Source organism: Uloborus diversus, chromosome 7 (genome assembly GCF_026930045.1).
Source record: "Uloborus diversus isolate 005 chromosome 7, Udiv.v.3.1, whole genome shotgun sequence".
Lineage (NCBI taxonomy): Eukaryota > Metazoa > Arthropoda > Arachnida > Araneae > Uloboridae > Uloborus > Uloborus diversus.
Window position 1 is genome coordinate 89,222,855 of NC_072737.1, and position 15,618 is coordinate 89,238,472.

At 31.9% G+C, this 15,618-nt stretch overlaps 1 protein-coding gene across 1 annotated transcript in view; it reads left to right on the top strand.

Moving 5' to 3' along the window:
* Window positions 1–462: 462 nt before the first annotated feature.
* Window positions 463–15,618, top strand: part of LOC129226164 (protein outspread-like) — a 51,528-nt gene continuing 36,372 nt past the window's right edge. The window contains exons 1-5 of the mRNA XM_054860764.1: window positions 463–524; window positions 7,240–7,391; window positions 7,571–7,676; window positions 9,402–9,615; window positions 12,934–12,979. Coding sequence (XP_054716739.1) covers window positions 7,270–7,391; window positions 7,571–7,676; window positions 9,402–9,615; window positions 12,934–12,979 — 488 coding nt within the window. The 5' untranslated portion in view covers window positions 463–524; window positions 7,240–7,269. The remainder of the gene's footprint in view (window positions 525–7,239; window positions 7,392–7,570; window positions 7,677–9,401; window positions 9,616–12,933; window positions 12,980–15,618) is intronic.

Sequence of the window (15,618 nt, forward strand, 5' to 3'; positions counted from 1 at the left end):
TCTCTTTGGTGCACCAGCCGCATATGAATTTGAGTAACTGCTTAATAAAAGGTTGTGCATCGTTATTAACGTTGATAAATTCAATCAAAATTATTTTTGCATGTGAAATAAAGATTAATTTACTTCTTTATATCCAGTGCAACCTTGTTGATTGTGAAACATTCTTACGCTTGAATAAATTCCATGCAAATTTTTAAAAACTATAAACTAACTTTATGAACGATTTATTTTATTTTAATGTATGCACCTGAAATAATTTTTTTTGTTTATTTATTTATTACTTTTTTTTAAAGAACTTACACCCGGAATGTGGAAATGCGTGAATACGTGTATAAGCTTCGGTTTTTATTCTGCAATTTATCTTTTTATGCGTTTCATGCATTGAAGTTGTATTATCTACTTTGAATATAAATATATGGACTTTTAATACTGATTTCAATCTCTTATTATTTTTCCAGAGGTGGCAGAGAAGGTGGTTTGTGCTGTATGATGATGGAGAACTGGCCTATTCTGTGGATGAACATGTAAGTTAATTAACAATGAAAGCTTGTCAAACTCATGATGCATTTAATAGCAGGGCAATTCCATGGTGTCGGACGTAAAAAATGAAGAAAAATTTTTCAGTTTTAATTTTATTTACCAAATATAAACTGTTCCAAAATGATCAAATTTATTTACAAGATACTTACTACATCCCACTGAATAAAAAATCATGTTAGTTTTTCAAAATAGATCCCTAAAGTATAAATTAAAAAAATTTAAAGAGTTGGTGTCGGACGTAAACACACAAATAGTAAAATTGATGGTTCACTTAAAAATTATTAAAAGTCTGTGAATTGGCTTACATTTTAATTTTAAAAACAGCATAATTATAAAGTACACTTATGATTGAAACATATATCACAGTTTTCAAATGATATTATAAGGAATAAAATTATTTTAAAAATTTTTATCTTGGTGTCGGACGTAAATTGTTCATATTGGATGTAAACTATTGTTCTTAAATGTAAACACAAAACAATGATTACAGTTATAAATATGTAAAAATAGGTTACATATACTGAAACAAAATTTACTAAATAAATTCAAAATTAGGGTTGATTGGGGGAAATGGGACACTGGGGTAAGTGGGTCACCCCCCAAAAACTGAAATATCCATATGGTTTTTATACTTTTTTACATTGATCATATCATGGTTCATCATAGTGATTAGTTTTGCATATATTTGGGTTAAGTGGAATTTTTTTCTAGGTCGGAGAACTTAGTCAAAAAAAAAAAAAAAATCTGAGCAATATTTTTTTGGCGAGTTTAAGCAGCATTTTTCAAAGAAGTGTTTCCCGGTTAGCATTTATTTTTTTATGATCATTAAACATTGATGTACAGTTTAACTTAAAGTGCATACTGCAGTCAGAATTTTTGAGTAAAATATTATTAAAAACTTTTAGAGGAGGGGCCCCACTTACCCCGTAAAATTTTGCTATAAGTAGTCCCCACACTATGGGGTAAGTAGTTCTCCCCCCCCTAACTGAGGATTTGAAAATCAAAAGCAACTTTGATGAAATATTTGTATTAGTGAAATACAAGACAACTATGACGACTAAGTAGGAATTGATAGTTCAGCTACAAAAGCTGGTGATTAGTTATTTGTGAAACTTACATGAAAGAAAACCATCAAGATTTATATGGGTTGAATGTTGATAATGGTTCTTCCTTAGCCAACTTTAGACGCAGTCATTTAGTGTTTCTAATTTCTTTTTACACTTATAATTTCGGCAAATTTGCCAAAATTGATCTTAATCAACTGTTATTACGTTCATTCAACACACCTTTTCACAAAAAGGGTCCTACTTACCCCTATCAACCCTAAATGTATATACAATAAATTCACTAAGTTTTTTTTATGCATGTTTCACTTTAACTTTGAAATTAAAGGCAAAAAAAGGAGAAACACTGTTGAAAACATATGTTATTTAAAGGAATGTGACAGTGTCGGACGTAAATGGTGTAAACGTAAAAAAAATTTTACGTCTGACACCTACATTTTAGTAAAAAATATTCACTTGTTACAAAATGAGAATAGGTTACATCAAAGAGATTGAAATTCTTACTTTGTACCCAAAACTACATGTATGTAGCTTTAAAATTATTGGCTCAGCGTAATTAACTGCCCATTTTGGTGTCGGACGTAAAACACTTAATGTACCTCAGAGGAATTCTTTTACAAATCAAAATGAATTATATTTTGATACATTTTTGCAACATCACCAGCAACACTCTGTATCTTTAAATGGTTATTCATCTCAATTCATAATATTAGCATGTATTTTTTGGAAAAAAAACAGAATTTCTTTGAGAGTCTCCAAATATGGTTTGAAAATACTCAAGATGTTGACCTTGCTTTAACCTGCTGTAACTTATTTATAACTGAAATGATCAAATTTTAGACAGGCATTTCCAAATATACAACTCTTTACCTTTAAAATGACACCTCATTTGTTTACAAATTTTAATTTTGAAAATTTGATCATGTGGTTGACCTTTTCATGGAATTGCCCAGCAGTTATAAATATCGTCACCTCAAAGCAACAGTAGGATAACTTACTGTTGTTTTCAGGCTTAGATGTCTCTTCTGTAGGCAGTAACTGCAAATTTTTCATTTTTTAAACATTTTTATCATCTATTTTACAGGGTTCATACGGGTCATGGAATTCCTGGAAAGTCATGGAAAAAATATAAGTTAATTTCAGACCTGGAAAAGTCATGGAAAAATGTCCTGGACAAAGAGAAAGTAACAGTAACTAAAGGAGCTAGCGTTAGAAATCTTGAGTGATTTAACAGTATAGCACATAAAAGCTATTAAAAGTGGAAAATTGAACGATCCCAAAATCAAATCTGAATTTTGAAATCTCATTGCATCTACTACTTTCGCAGCTGCTTACCTTTTTTTTGCGATGTGATTTTACTGCTTGGACATCACTTAAAAAGCAGTTCAATTGCATCCGAGTTCGATTCCATCACTCGTAAGAACTTGATTATTAAGTTTATCAGAGTTTATCTTAATTTGTTGGAGGTTTTAGAAAATAAAGATCTTTAGTCAGATGAAAGAATACAGAAAAAAAGGAATTCTAATACTCTAAAACAGTAGTGCCCAACATACGGCCAAACAAACTAATCCATGCGACCAACTGCTGCGTTCAATGTCAGGAATCAAACATGTTCTGGAATTTCTGAACCTATCAATTTATATGCATTGGAAAATGTGCAAATAAGTAAACAAAACAAGTATACTTTTGAATCGGAAGATTGATTCATTACTGAATGGTTCTATCAAAAAAGATCTGGTTTAGAAACATAAAAAACTAAACTATGGCTTTACTTTAAAGAACTAAAATACTGTCAAGTTAGGTAGATGATTAAATGCACTGTTGACACTAAAAGGCAACTTTTGAAGCAAATTTATTGAAACATAATGATGACTCATTCAACCTTTGTCCCATTCAATCTCATTCTGCCTGTTTATAAAACAAATATCAGACATTTAAGCATCATCATATTCGTTTCACTGCATTTTTACTTTACTTAAATTTATATGATGAAGACAAATAAAAATAGTTTAGTTTTTTAAGTGTACACTTACATTTTGTCCATTACGAGTAAGTGCTTCAATGAGGCTGTGGCATTCATGCAGACATTTTGCTAGTATTCATTTCCAAAAATGAGCAAGTTTGAGATTAAATAGTGTGTAACGAGGTCATGAAAATTTTCATTGAAGTCATGAAAAAGTCTTGGAAAAGTCATGGAATTTTTTTTATCCTAATGGAGTATGAACCCTGATTTTACATTAGCTTTATTGTATACTAGCAAAAATACCCGGCATTGCATGGGTCAGTAATAATTGTGAGAAACAATCGCTACTTTCATTCGTTTTCTGTTTTAACTGAAAGAACTCAAAACACACTGTGTTGACGTGATTAAAAATCAAGCTTTTCCTTACCTATAAAAGTAAAATAGAATAAGTATCAAGAGCAAAATAGTATTCAATTAGAAATGAAAGCACAACATTTAAGCATATAAAAATTTGATAAGTTTCCTAAATATGAAATTTCACTTGTTTAAAAAAATTTATCAGTTAATATTTCTTTCTTTCTTTTTTTGAATATAGTCTAAAACTTTTTCAATATTTCTATTAAAATACAAACAGTTTTAAAAAATGTAACTGCCCGTAATCCCCTTATGCTTGTTTTAGTTATTTCGGGAAAATTTCAACTATTGTGGGTCTTTGCTGCGATTTTAAATGTTACCAAATTTGTGGTAATTGTTTTGGGATACCTTGGATAATGCTACCCCTCCCTACTTTGTAAAACTGTCTGTTACTAATTAAATTTTAGTCAAAGAGATATTGTCGCCAAATACTGCGATATTTTTGGTGACCATAAAATGATGCTAAATATTTTCTTCCGAAATAAGTAGTAAAACTTGGTCAGTGTTTGAAATTGTGCACATAGACAAACTGATTGAAGTTTTTGTGCTGTTTATAGATTCGCCTAATTTAGTTAGCGGATTATTTTACATTTTAACAAAAGTTTTAAAGATTCTTTTAATTGCGATAGTTTGGTTATATGGCGAAATGAAAGCCAAGAAACATTATTACGTAGTCTTTGGGTGCAAAAATATCGCCATTTGAAAAGATTGGGTTATGTTAAAATTGAATCGTTATGATTAATTATTACTATGTTCTCCTTTCTATGAAATTAAGATTTATATTAAGTAACTGATTTCCAATTGTATGTTTGCATAAATTTGTTTGAAAGTAATAAACTTACACATATTTTAAAGACTCTTTCTCTCAGAATGGGAAAAAATAGGCTTTTCTGCCTATATGTTAAAGCCCAATTGGTGAAAATCTCTTTAGTGATTGAGAAAAATGGATGTCATATTTGAAATCTGCACATCCAATAGAGTAAAAGTCACTTATTACTGTTCAATCACTTTTTCATGACCTGAATTTTGCGGGCTTGTGTAATTTTAGACAATAAACACTTTATATTTTGAAACATCCCAAAATCAATTATCTTTTTACTTAGCACCATTATCAATTATTGGCATAGATGAGGACAAAAATCCTAAGGAAGCAATACATTTCATGCTTGCTCCAGGCTCCAGAGACGCCATGATTCAAAATTTTCATTATGATTACTATTATTATTAATGTTGTAAGGCAACGAATTTTTGTAATAATGAGTTTTTTTTTATCATTTAATATTGAATTTACATGAAGTTTACTGTTTTCCATCTTAACTTTTTTATACTAAGTTTTTAGGAATTAAGTATAGCCTAAGTTGCTTATCTATGGTGAAAAAATGGGTAACGTCCGTCCAGTAGTTTTGAAGCTTACCCCGGACATATTTACACATATACAGAAATAGCCATTTATGTATATAGATGAGGATGAAAATCTTAAGAAAGCAATAAACTTCATGCTTGCTCCAGAGAAGCCTTGATTCAAAATTTTCATTATGATTACTTTTAATATTGCTGTTGTTAGGAAACAAATTTTTGTAACAATGGGTTGTATATTTAATCATTTAATGGGGAAATTACATGAAATTTACTGTTTTCCATCATAACTTTTTTAAACTAAGTTTTTTAGGAATAAATTATAGCCTAAGTTGCTTTCTGATAATGTAGTTATCTATGGTCAAAAAATGGTTAAAATCCATCCAGTAGTTTCGAAATTTACCCCATACATACTTACACCATTACATACACAAAGTAAGTCGTGCATACATACACGTACAATACACGAAGTAGCCATTTATGTACAGTAGACCCTCGTTTTACATGGGGGCTACGTTCCACGGAAATGCTGTGTAAATCAAAACCAAGTAAATTGAGACCTAATAGTAGTGTCAAAATAGAGGTTAGGTTCTGTAGATAAGAAAAATACTTCATTCTAGTGACGACTAATTGTATAATAAGTTTAACGTGTACTTATATCGATTTCTATGCACAACATGTATAAAGAAAACATAAATTAATTTCGTGTTCTGTTTATAAAGAGGAGCTGGCTATGATAGTCTTTTGGCAGTCATTAAGAATTTTTCTTGGTAATTCTTTGCAGAGCATTAACGCATCCATGATCACTTGCGTCATTTCCATGATAGAATCTCCCTTCACTAACAAATCAGAAAGATCATTTCTACTGTCTAGGAGTGGCTCAGAAATTTCAATGTGAACGTTTTTGGTTGTGTGTCACCAACGTTGGTATCCTCGATGGTTTTGGTCTCCTTTGTTACTCCTAAAAGTTCTTCTTCCAGTGAGTTCTGAACTGTGTGAGTTTAATAACTCTACTTCTGGAAAGAGCTCTGGAACCAATTGTATAAAATCTCTCCAGTGGTCCAAGCTCGATTATTAGCATCCCAAAATGCAGTTGATTACGGGTAATCTGCAATGTTTAGGAATTTGGATCTTGAAAGAGGGGAAAAATTTATCTGTTTGCATTCCCGCATCCGCCTAAAACCAAAACTCATCCGCCTAAAATAAAAGTGTCAAATCTTAAACCGCATATAATCAAAATTGCGTAAAATAAACCCGCGTAAAACGAGGGTCTACTGCATACAGATTGCTTATTTGGTTTCCATTGAAAAAAAACAAAAGCGAAAAGAAAAATGTCTAATTCCTACATTTCCCTATCGTTGGTATGGAATCTAAAACATGTTTCTTCAAATATCTCTCAAACTCTGCAGATACTGCCCATTATTTGCCCACTGCACTCTTGCTGTTGCTCTGAGGCAACAATATGTTTATTTGTAGTACATTTTAACGTGTTTGTCTGTCAAATAGTAAATTACATTGCCAATCAGTGCATTTACAAAATTGAAAAACAGGTATAAAAATTTCCAGAATATCTGAGTCTCAAACATTAAAGGTCATGTGATGACGTAACAAATAAGATGTTATTTTTAAAAAAAATGTTTCATTGAATTGGGGGGGGGGGACTTGAGTTTGTGTCATTTCAAATGAGTAATGTGATAGAACCATTATTTAACAATTATATTACATTATAGCAATAATTTTATGCATCAAATGTGTGTATGAAATCTCTCTGATTTTTCGTTTTATAAACTTTCTTCCGGTGTCCCAGATTTTTCGCAAAAAAGCAACCTTGTGTATAGTTTAGTAGCTTGTTTTATTTCCTAAAGGTGTTGAAGTAAAGTGTTTTCCTTATTTTGTTAACAGCCTGAAACAGTACCTCAAGCCATTATTGACATGAACTGTGTTCTAGAAGTATCTGATGCTGAAAATTTGACTGGTAATCCTTATGCAATAGCGGTTACTTGTCCGGACAAAGTTCACTTCATCAAAGGCATGAGCAAAGATGAATCAAAAAAGTATGATATACCTCAATTTTTTTCTTCAACTTTGATGCTTATGATTTATTTACTTATTGTTATTATTATTATTATTATTATTTGTAATTGCATTGAAGTAAACATAACTTATTTTCATTTTCTGCATTAAAAATTTTTCTCATCAAATATTATTTATAAAGCATTACTTTTTTTCCTAGATGGTTCGAAGTTTTATCAAAGTTTCCTCGAAATACAGTCTGTGGCAAATACAAACGTAATGCAACATTTCCTTGTATAAAAACAACTCTACCAAAATTAGACAGTGTAAGTGTTTTTTTTTTCCTTTAATATGTTTTTATAAAGGAAAGACAAAGTTTTGCAAATAAGGTAGCAAAGATGTATAAAATTAAATATTTTCTTCTTAAAAGAAGCCAATTGATAAAATGTTTAAGAGGTTGTAACTTGTCATGTTGTGTGATATCAAAGTCAATTAAGTTAATCTTGCTTTACCAATTCTTTGCTTCTAATTTCATTTCATAAATTGAGGTAAAAGAAACTAAGTTCTGAATTCCAATTTCTTTTCATTTTTAAATGAGAAATTTCTTTTATGCTTCTTTAACATTTTTCATTCTAAACGTTAATTGAGACGCTCATTTCAAATCCATTGTATTGTTTTGAAATATGATTCTGCCATATTTTAATTTTGCTACTGCTAAGGTTTTTTAATCATTTTCCTGGGAACATATTTCAGTATAAAATACAAATATGTTGTATGTAATCAAATCCTCTTGAACTTAATTTTCAGTTTACCCCTGACAATGTTTAATGCCAGGTAGCTTCGTAAAAACTACCAATTTTCTAAGTTGATTTTATTATTAATTTTACTGGTGTGTGTGTGGGGGGGGGGGGGGGGGGTTTCAAATCCACAACAGAAGACAAAAATGTTTAAATTATTGATGCTTGTTTCAATTGATAAAATAGATAATTTCTATCATTTTTACAGTAAAATCTAACAATTATTACATGCTTTTTAACTATTCTTCCTCTTGCAATTAAAACCCCTCTGTCAAAATGTTGTACATAATTTTTTAACTTAGTAATATAAAACCTGTACAAATAGTCCCCCCCCCCCCCACCACACACACACACACACACACACAAAAAAAAAGAATGAAATGAATTACATGTATTTAAAAATCTACAGCAATGGTGTTTAAACTTTGACCACTTGCAGAATTTTTAAAACTATAAGACTTTTCCATGGTACCTTTTCTTATTCTGACAATAGTCTATCTAAAAATATTATTTAGTAAATAAGTAGGATGTTATAGGTACTTATGTACAGTTCCAGTACGTCTTTGTAAATTCTGGGGAAACTTTCTTACAGTACACTGGTTTTTTTACACACTTACAGTCACTGTTTTCATTTTTGTGCTACTTTTATTTTATGCAGGGTGCTGACAAAGGGGGGAAACCACGGTTCAGGCTGCAGTGAGGATTGGAAAAAAAGCGATAACATAAATTTTTTTAAGGGGGGGGGGAGGATAATTTGACCGGAATTTGTCCCCATTTTGGTGGGCTTTTGTTTTGAGAGGTGCTCTACTGCATTTGAGAGGTGAAGCATTGCCTTTCAGACAAATAGGCACCTCTATTTTCTGTGGTAATTGATAATTACTTTACTAAACAATATGTTTTAATCTTTTATTCCAATCTTTCCACTTGTCAGCAGATGAAACATTTTGGAAGTCGATTGAAACATTATGTGAAAACATATTAAGTTAATCTTAATGATAACATATCACCGGCTTTTAGTTTTTTGATCTAAATTCTAGAGCAGTAAACTCTGCAATGTGTGATTTGGGAAATGATAGAACTTTAAAAAGTGTACCAAGCAATATGTCATACCAATATTCAGCTCATGTAAGACTGTACTTTATGGACAATAACATAACATGCATTAAATTAGAGTAAATATGTTTTCTTTTTTGTTTTAATGCTTATGTATTTTACTTTTCTTTTTTTCAATAGATTAATGTTTTTTCTCAACAGTCAGTTTCAAGTATATCCAGCAGAAGGGATACAGTTGAAATTTCTAATTACTCCAAACACAATGGATATGTAAATAGCTTAAATAGAACTAGCAGAAACCAAAGTATCTCAAGTATTCCTTTTGATCCAGATGATGACGTTTACCCCACAAAAGATACCAACACTTACATCAAACCAAAATCACCTCAAACCGAATTACCTCAAACTCATGAAGGTAAGAGAATTTCAACAAAAATTTCAAACATTATACAAGTTCTTTCTTTACTGCTTGAGCCATAACATACTATGATAAAACTCAATAGGCTGTGGAGTCGGAGTCGGACTGATTTTGGGGTAAAGGAGTTGAAGTCGTTCGAAACCATGCCGACTCTCCGACTCCAAGTTTCTGTTTTTTCTTTAATTTTCACTGACTCTCCTTGCAATTTTTAAAAAACTGAGTACCAATTAAACTGATTGCATGTATAAAGGTCTAGTAATAAGAAAATAACTTATTAGGGCAACCAACTTTCTGTAACAGCTACCTACGCTGCAGTCTCCTAGTTTGCTTATTTACTGTATCTGGAAAGTTGTTTATTTTGCGTAGCTTTAGTTTTCCTTTAACGCGTTCCGTGCTACGTAAAATAAACAACCCTACAGGCAAAAAGGAAGCCATCATTAATGCCTTAGCTTCTTTGCCTTTACTCATTGTCTTAGAAGTAATTAGCTTTCTGTAATCACAATTTCAAGAAGAAATCTTTGTTTTATAAATTAATATTAGTAAAAGCTTAAAAGTTATTACTTGTTCACATTTTTAATTTAATTGCTAAAATTGAATGAAAATCAAAATCAACTTCGTTTTTTGCCATCGTATTATTCGCCTCAGATTACATGAAGGTTATTTTAATCAGACTTAAAAATTCTTGTATTTTAAAACCAAGTTATACACACATAGATTTTGAAATTAATGGATTGTTTTTTGAATTTTCAGTGTTGTTAGTTACAAAAGTAACCTAAGATTTATTTATTTATTTATTTATAAATATTGAAATCATTTCAAATTGAGTTACCTTGCATAAATAAGTAAATAATTATATTATTTTTAATGCCTAGTTAAAATGCTTTATTTATTTATTAAAACCTAAGTTTTTGATTAGAGAATAGCTCAATATGACTGGTTTTTTAAAAGTTTCAATTTATTATGCATAATATGTCTTTAAGAGTGGTTTTAATAATTTCTTAGAATTCTTATGCTAAGTGGTTATTGGAAGTTAAGAGTATTTGTTTTAGATTTTCTATAATCTTTCCCTGTAGGTAAATTAATATACTATTATTACTAAAAAAAGGAGCATCTCTTCAAAATATATTTTTAATTAACAGCTTAAAATGTTTTAAACACTGCATTTTATTTAATAGGCAATGGTTTTCAAGTAGGGCAAAGAAAGGAAACCATTATCATTGGTACTGTAAATTAGGGAAATTTGGTGAACTAAATCAGGGAAAACTCAGTGAACTTTTTTTCACAGTTCCTGATTACTGCAGACACATGTTTTGGGGTTACAATGGACCCCTTTTTCAATGTAAAATAAGTGAGCTTATGGAAAAAGAGACATTCGACAAGTGTAAGCTTTTGACATTTTTCTCAAAATTAACTTTTTTTTTTTACTGACATTGTTTTCTCCCTGTGCTTTAAGAGAAAACCATCAGGTTCGGATCCAGAGAAGAGGTCACCCTCTTTAAGTGACCAAAGATAGCCTTAAACTGTGTGAGACTTTTATTTTGAAAAATTTGTCCCTGACTCCCCATTTTTCTCAAAAATGACACTTATGCCCCCCCCCCCTTCCAAAATGATCCCCTCCAAAACCAGAAGCTGGATTCACTCTTGAAAGCCATACAGTCAAATAGGCAAACATCTAGGGAGAGGAGATGCAATATAACAAAAACTGAGAGAGAAGCCTGAAGCTTTAATGAAAGGAAAGTGAGAGAAAATCAGGGTAGCAAAAGGTTTTGTATTTATTTACTGATTTCAGTTTGAACTTAGCCAAAAATTTTACAAAGTTTTGAAAATTGAGGTTATTTAAGTTGAGCTGTACTATACTACTCTATTTGTTTGCATTGTTGAGGGGTGTTTTTTCTAAAGGTTGCATTTTTAACAGTGCAGTAACGCTGTAGTCTTCAGATCTTATTTTCATACATAAATAGCTTGAATTACAATTACAAATGTGACAACCAGCAGCTGGCTCTGGGCCCAGCTAGGCTGATCCTAACCTGCGTTCGAAAAAATTATGATATTTTCGAAAATATCAAAAATATCCGATATTTTGATATATATTGGATATTTTGATATATATATCCAATATTTTCAGTCAGTACAAACTAATGTCTTCAAAATAGTAAATGAATCCTCAGATCACTCTTTAATTATCATTATTATTATTATATATAGACTTAAAATTAAGGTTTCTTTCATTATTCATATCTAATATTTCATTTTAGATTTTTGTCAATTTTAATTCATTTAGCATAGCTGTTTTACTCATTTGTCTTCTGTTAGCTACTTTTACACAGTTATATGATTCAGAAATGAACTAATGCAATAGCCAGGAGCACAGTCATAAACATTTTCTTTTTTTCCAATCAATGTTTAATATTTAATTAGGTAATTTTAATATGAATTAAAATTGTTAGATTACTAATACTTTTATGAACATAAAATGGGGTTGTTTCCTTCAGTCAAAAGTAGTACTTTTTGTCGCTGAAATTGATAGGATAAGCAAATAAAAATAACATGGACCCAGAAAATACTTTCATTTTCCCAACAGTTATTTTTTAATTAATTTTTTTAAATAGCTTATTTTTCAAACAAGGCGTGGTCTTGATGACGTCACAAATGATGCACTCTGGCGCATCTTTCTATCTCGTTTCCACGTTATGATAATTATGAAGTGAATTAAAATTGTGCACTCTACGCTTGCTATCAACCATATCGTTGCCAATACATGTGAGTAAAGATGCGAATTAAATATTTTGGCAATTCATCATTTGTGATGTCATTGGCAGAAATATAAACAATGAAAGAATACCAATTTAAGTAATTTTTTAAAAATATTAAACTTAAACAAATTATTTAGAAAATGGTCAGATCCTATGTTTTTAAGCATGCTCTTTCAGAAAAAATACTTTTAAAATTTTGGAAACGACCCCATTAAAAAAAAGAATATTATATTATTTTGTTATACTAATGATGTATTAATACATCATAAAGATATGGTACATAACTTTTTGGTTCTTTTTAATAATAAATGAGCAATATTACTATGATTAATGTAATTTTCATATTGAAAATACTGTAGTTGGAAAAATAAATATCAAAAATATCATATTTTCAAAATACATATTGAGTATATATCATGATATATATCGGCGAACCCTGGTCCTAACGTCTAATATACAAACAATTACACTCAATTGAAAAGAAATGGGAGTGCTTTTATGCAAATTAATGTGTACTCCATTGATATTAACTTTATATTTGAAAATATTAATTTTATTGCAGATAAGAAAATTGAAGAAAATGGGCAAAAGGAATCTTGTACAGTCAGGTTAGTTTTCATCATTATTATGTTTTCTGTTTAAGAAAAGCATGTTTCCAATGTTTTCATCACTCATTTGTTTTTAAGCTATTATCTTTAACCTCCTATGATTTATAATCATACTAATAATTGTTTTCTCATACATCATCAGTGTTTTTTTTTTTTTTTTTTTTTTGCAAATTCAGTTAAGAAAATTTTATTTTAGAGCCTTTCAGTTTTTAATTTTATCCCTTAAATTTCTATTAAGAAGGTCAGTCAATAGATAACAAGGCAGAGGCTGTGAAACAGACTTTATTCGACATTCTTCAAAAATACTGACCTAAAGTGTTTTAACACCTATCGCACTAAGAAATTAGTCGCATAGTAAGAGAAATGCTTAAATGTTACCTGCAAAAGATGAGTTGTCATGATGAAGCAGCTCATTTGCCACATTTCACTCAGATCATCCCTTACCTCCTCCATGCGCATACTTTATGTTGTTCGAGAGTGACTATCCAATGCGCTGCAGATAGTTTGTGAGACAAACCTGCCTGGTGCTGAAATCGAACACTCAACTACAATGGGACCGATGTGGGGGTAAACCATTTCTCCAATTATTTGGTTTTTAAATTTTAAAAACTATTCAAATGTAACACAAACTACTTTCAACCCACCTTTTCTTTTTGTGCATTACTCCTCCCCAGAAAATTTTTCCTTCCAACTACACTACTGGTTTCAGAACCAAACTGTAATATTATTTTTACTCCAACCTAAGTCCTTTACTAAGGATGCTCATCCGCCATCCCCCCCCCCCCCCCACCGTGCAAAGGTGCACCTTCTCCCAAATGCCATAAAGCCCTCTCCAAACAAGAGTCCCTCCCCCCGGTTCCGAAGTTGTCAGGGGATAAAATTAGTATTCGTTCAAAAGCCTTGTTGCAGAAAACGAACTGGTGACTTAGTTTTGCCTGATTGATATTTGATTATTTTATTCTGTAAATGAAAAAGATTTAATTAACTTTAAAAAGTAGACGTTTATTTAAAGAAAAAAGGGGGAAAAAAAGTATGCTACGAATTTGCATTAAATTTGCAATATTTGTGTATGAAATGAATGAAAGGGGGCCTCAACAGAACCAAGCACTGCGACCAGAGGTCTATTGTACTAGTCCCCAAACAGAAGTCTTAAAACAGACCAGTATCTGAAACAAAATTCAATGAACACTTAATGGGAATGTTATGATTCTCCTATGGTTCAAGCGAATGACGACCAAGGTGTTCAAACCTATAGGCAAAAAACACTTCAGAATCACACATGATGTGAGTAACAGTTTCCTCAAGAAAGAGAGAACCCCAGACAGTTGGATTTTTACTGATACCCATAACAGCAAGGTGCCGCTTTAAGGTGCAATGACCAATAAGAGGACTAAAAGCCTTCCTAATATGTTTTTTGTTAGGAAGCCTTTTGCATTTTCGGCGTGTGATCCCCAGAAAGAATCAGGACTCTCCTTCTTAGGATGACCAGCTGAATACATTCAATGTCATTGTGAGATAACTTCTCCAAAGGAAGGTTTCTCTCACAACAGCCATCATAAACATACTCCCTGCTTGAGCGTAGGACTGTGGTTGACCTGTCCTTACTCTTAAAGATGCAGCAGTTTGTGCAGGGGAAGGAGTTGAAACCTCCGACCGAAGATATTTGGTTTCTCCTAACTTCTGGGGAAAGGCAGGCCCAGTAGCTTTCGCCTCCTGTATCAGCCGCCCCCCCCCCCCCCCACCCTCTCCTGCCTGCAACTGCTGCATATTTGTGCAAAATTGAGTACTCCCTGCCCCCCTGCTGGAGAGTCAGTGAGTTTCAGACCTGCACATCTGCACCCTCACCTCTCTCAGTCGTTGGGTTGCAGACTTGCACACTCACCTCCTCCAGCAGCAAGGTTGCTGGTTTTCTCTTTCAAGTCAGCCTCCAACTCCACGGGTGCTGACAACTGTGAGGTGGTAAAAGGTCAACACCCGCACAACCACCCTGTAAGGGTGCAAGGCTAAATACAATGAGGCTTTGCCCGGTTCCTCGAGGGGACAGTTTCAGACATCATACACAACCCAGATGCAATTCATCCTCAGCACGGTGCATCACACCTTAGATTAGGTGTCCATTTTAGTCGCCTCTTACGACAAGCATGGACTACGTTGGGACTATTCTGCTCTGGTCCCCACATGGAGAAGATTTAATTAATACAAATAAAAAACAAATAAGTTGTGAAAATAAGGTTCATCACAGTCAACATTTCCCATTACTTTTTTGTTGAATTTGTGAACTAAGATATCTTTCTAGATTTACCTTAAGTGACATTTTACTCAACTTATCATCAATTGTGTTACAACATTGAAACCAGCGAATATTATAACGTATTTTTAATACTAGAAACAAGGCTGGAACCAAAGCTGTCTTGGAACCAAAATGCTGGATAAAACAGCCTGTCTTATTCAAGGGGTTCTACCTGTGGGCACCCCTGCCTCTCTTGTTTAACTTATATGAATGAATTTGAATGTGACTGGTCATTGTGTTTATTGATTCTCTAAGCTAGAGCTACCTATCTGGGGTGTTCTTTCTTCAGTATCTCATATTATCATTTTAAAAGAAATTACATAATGTTACACATCATTATTTAAACGAG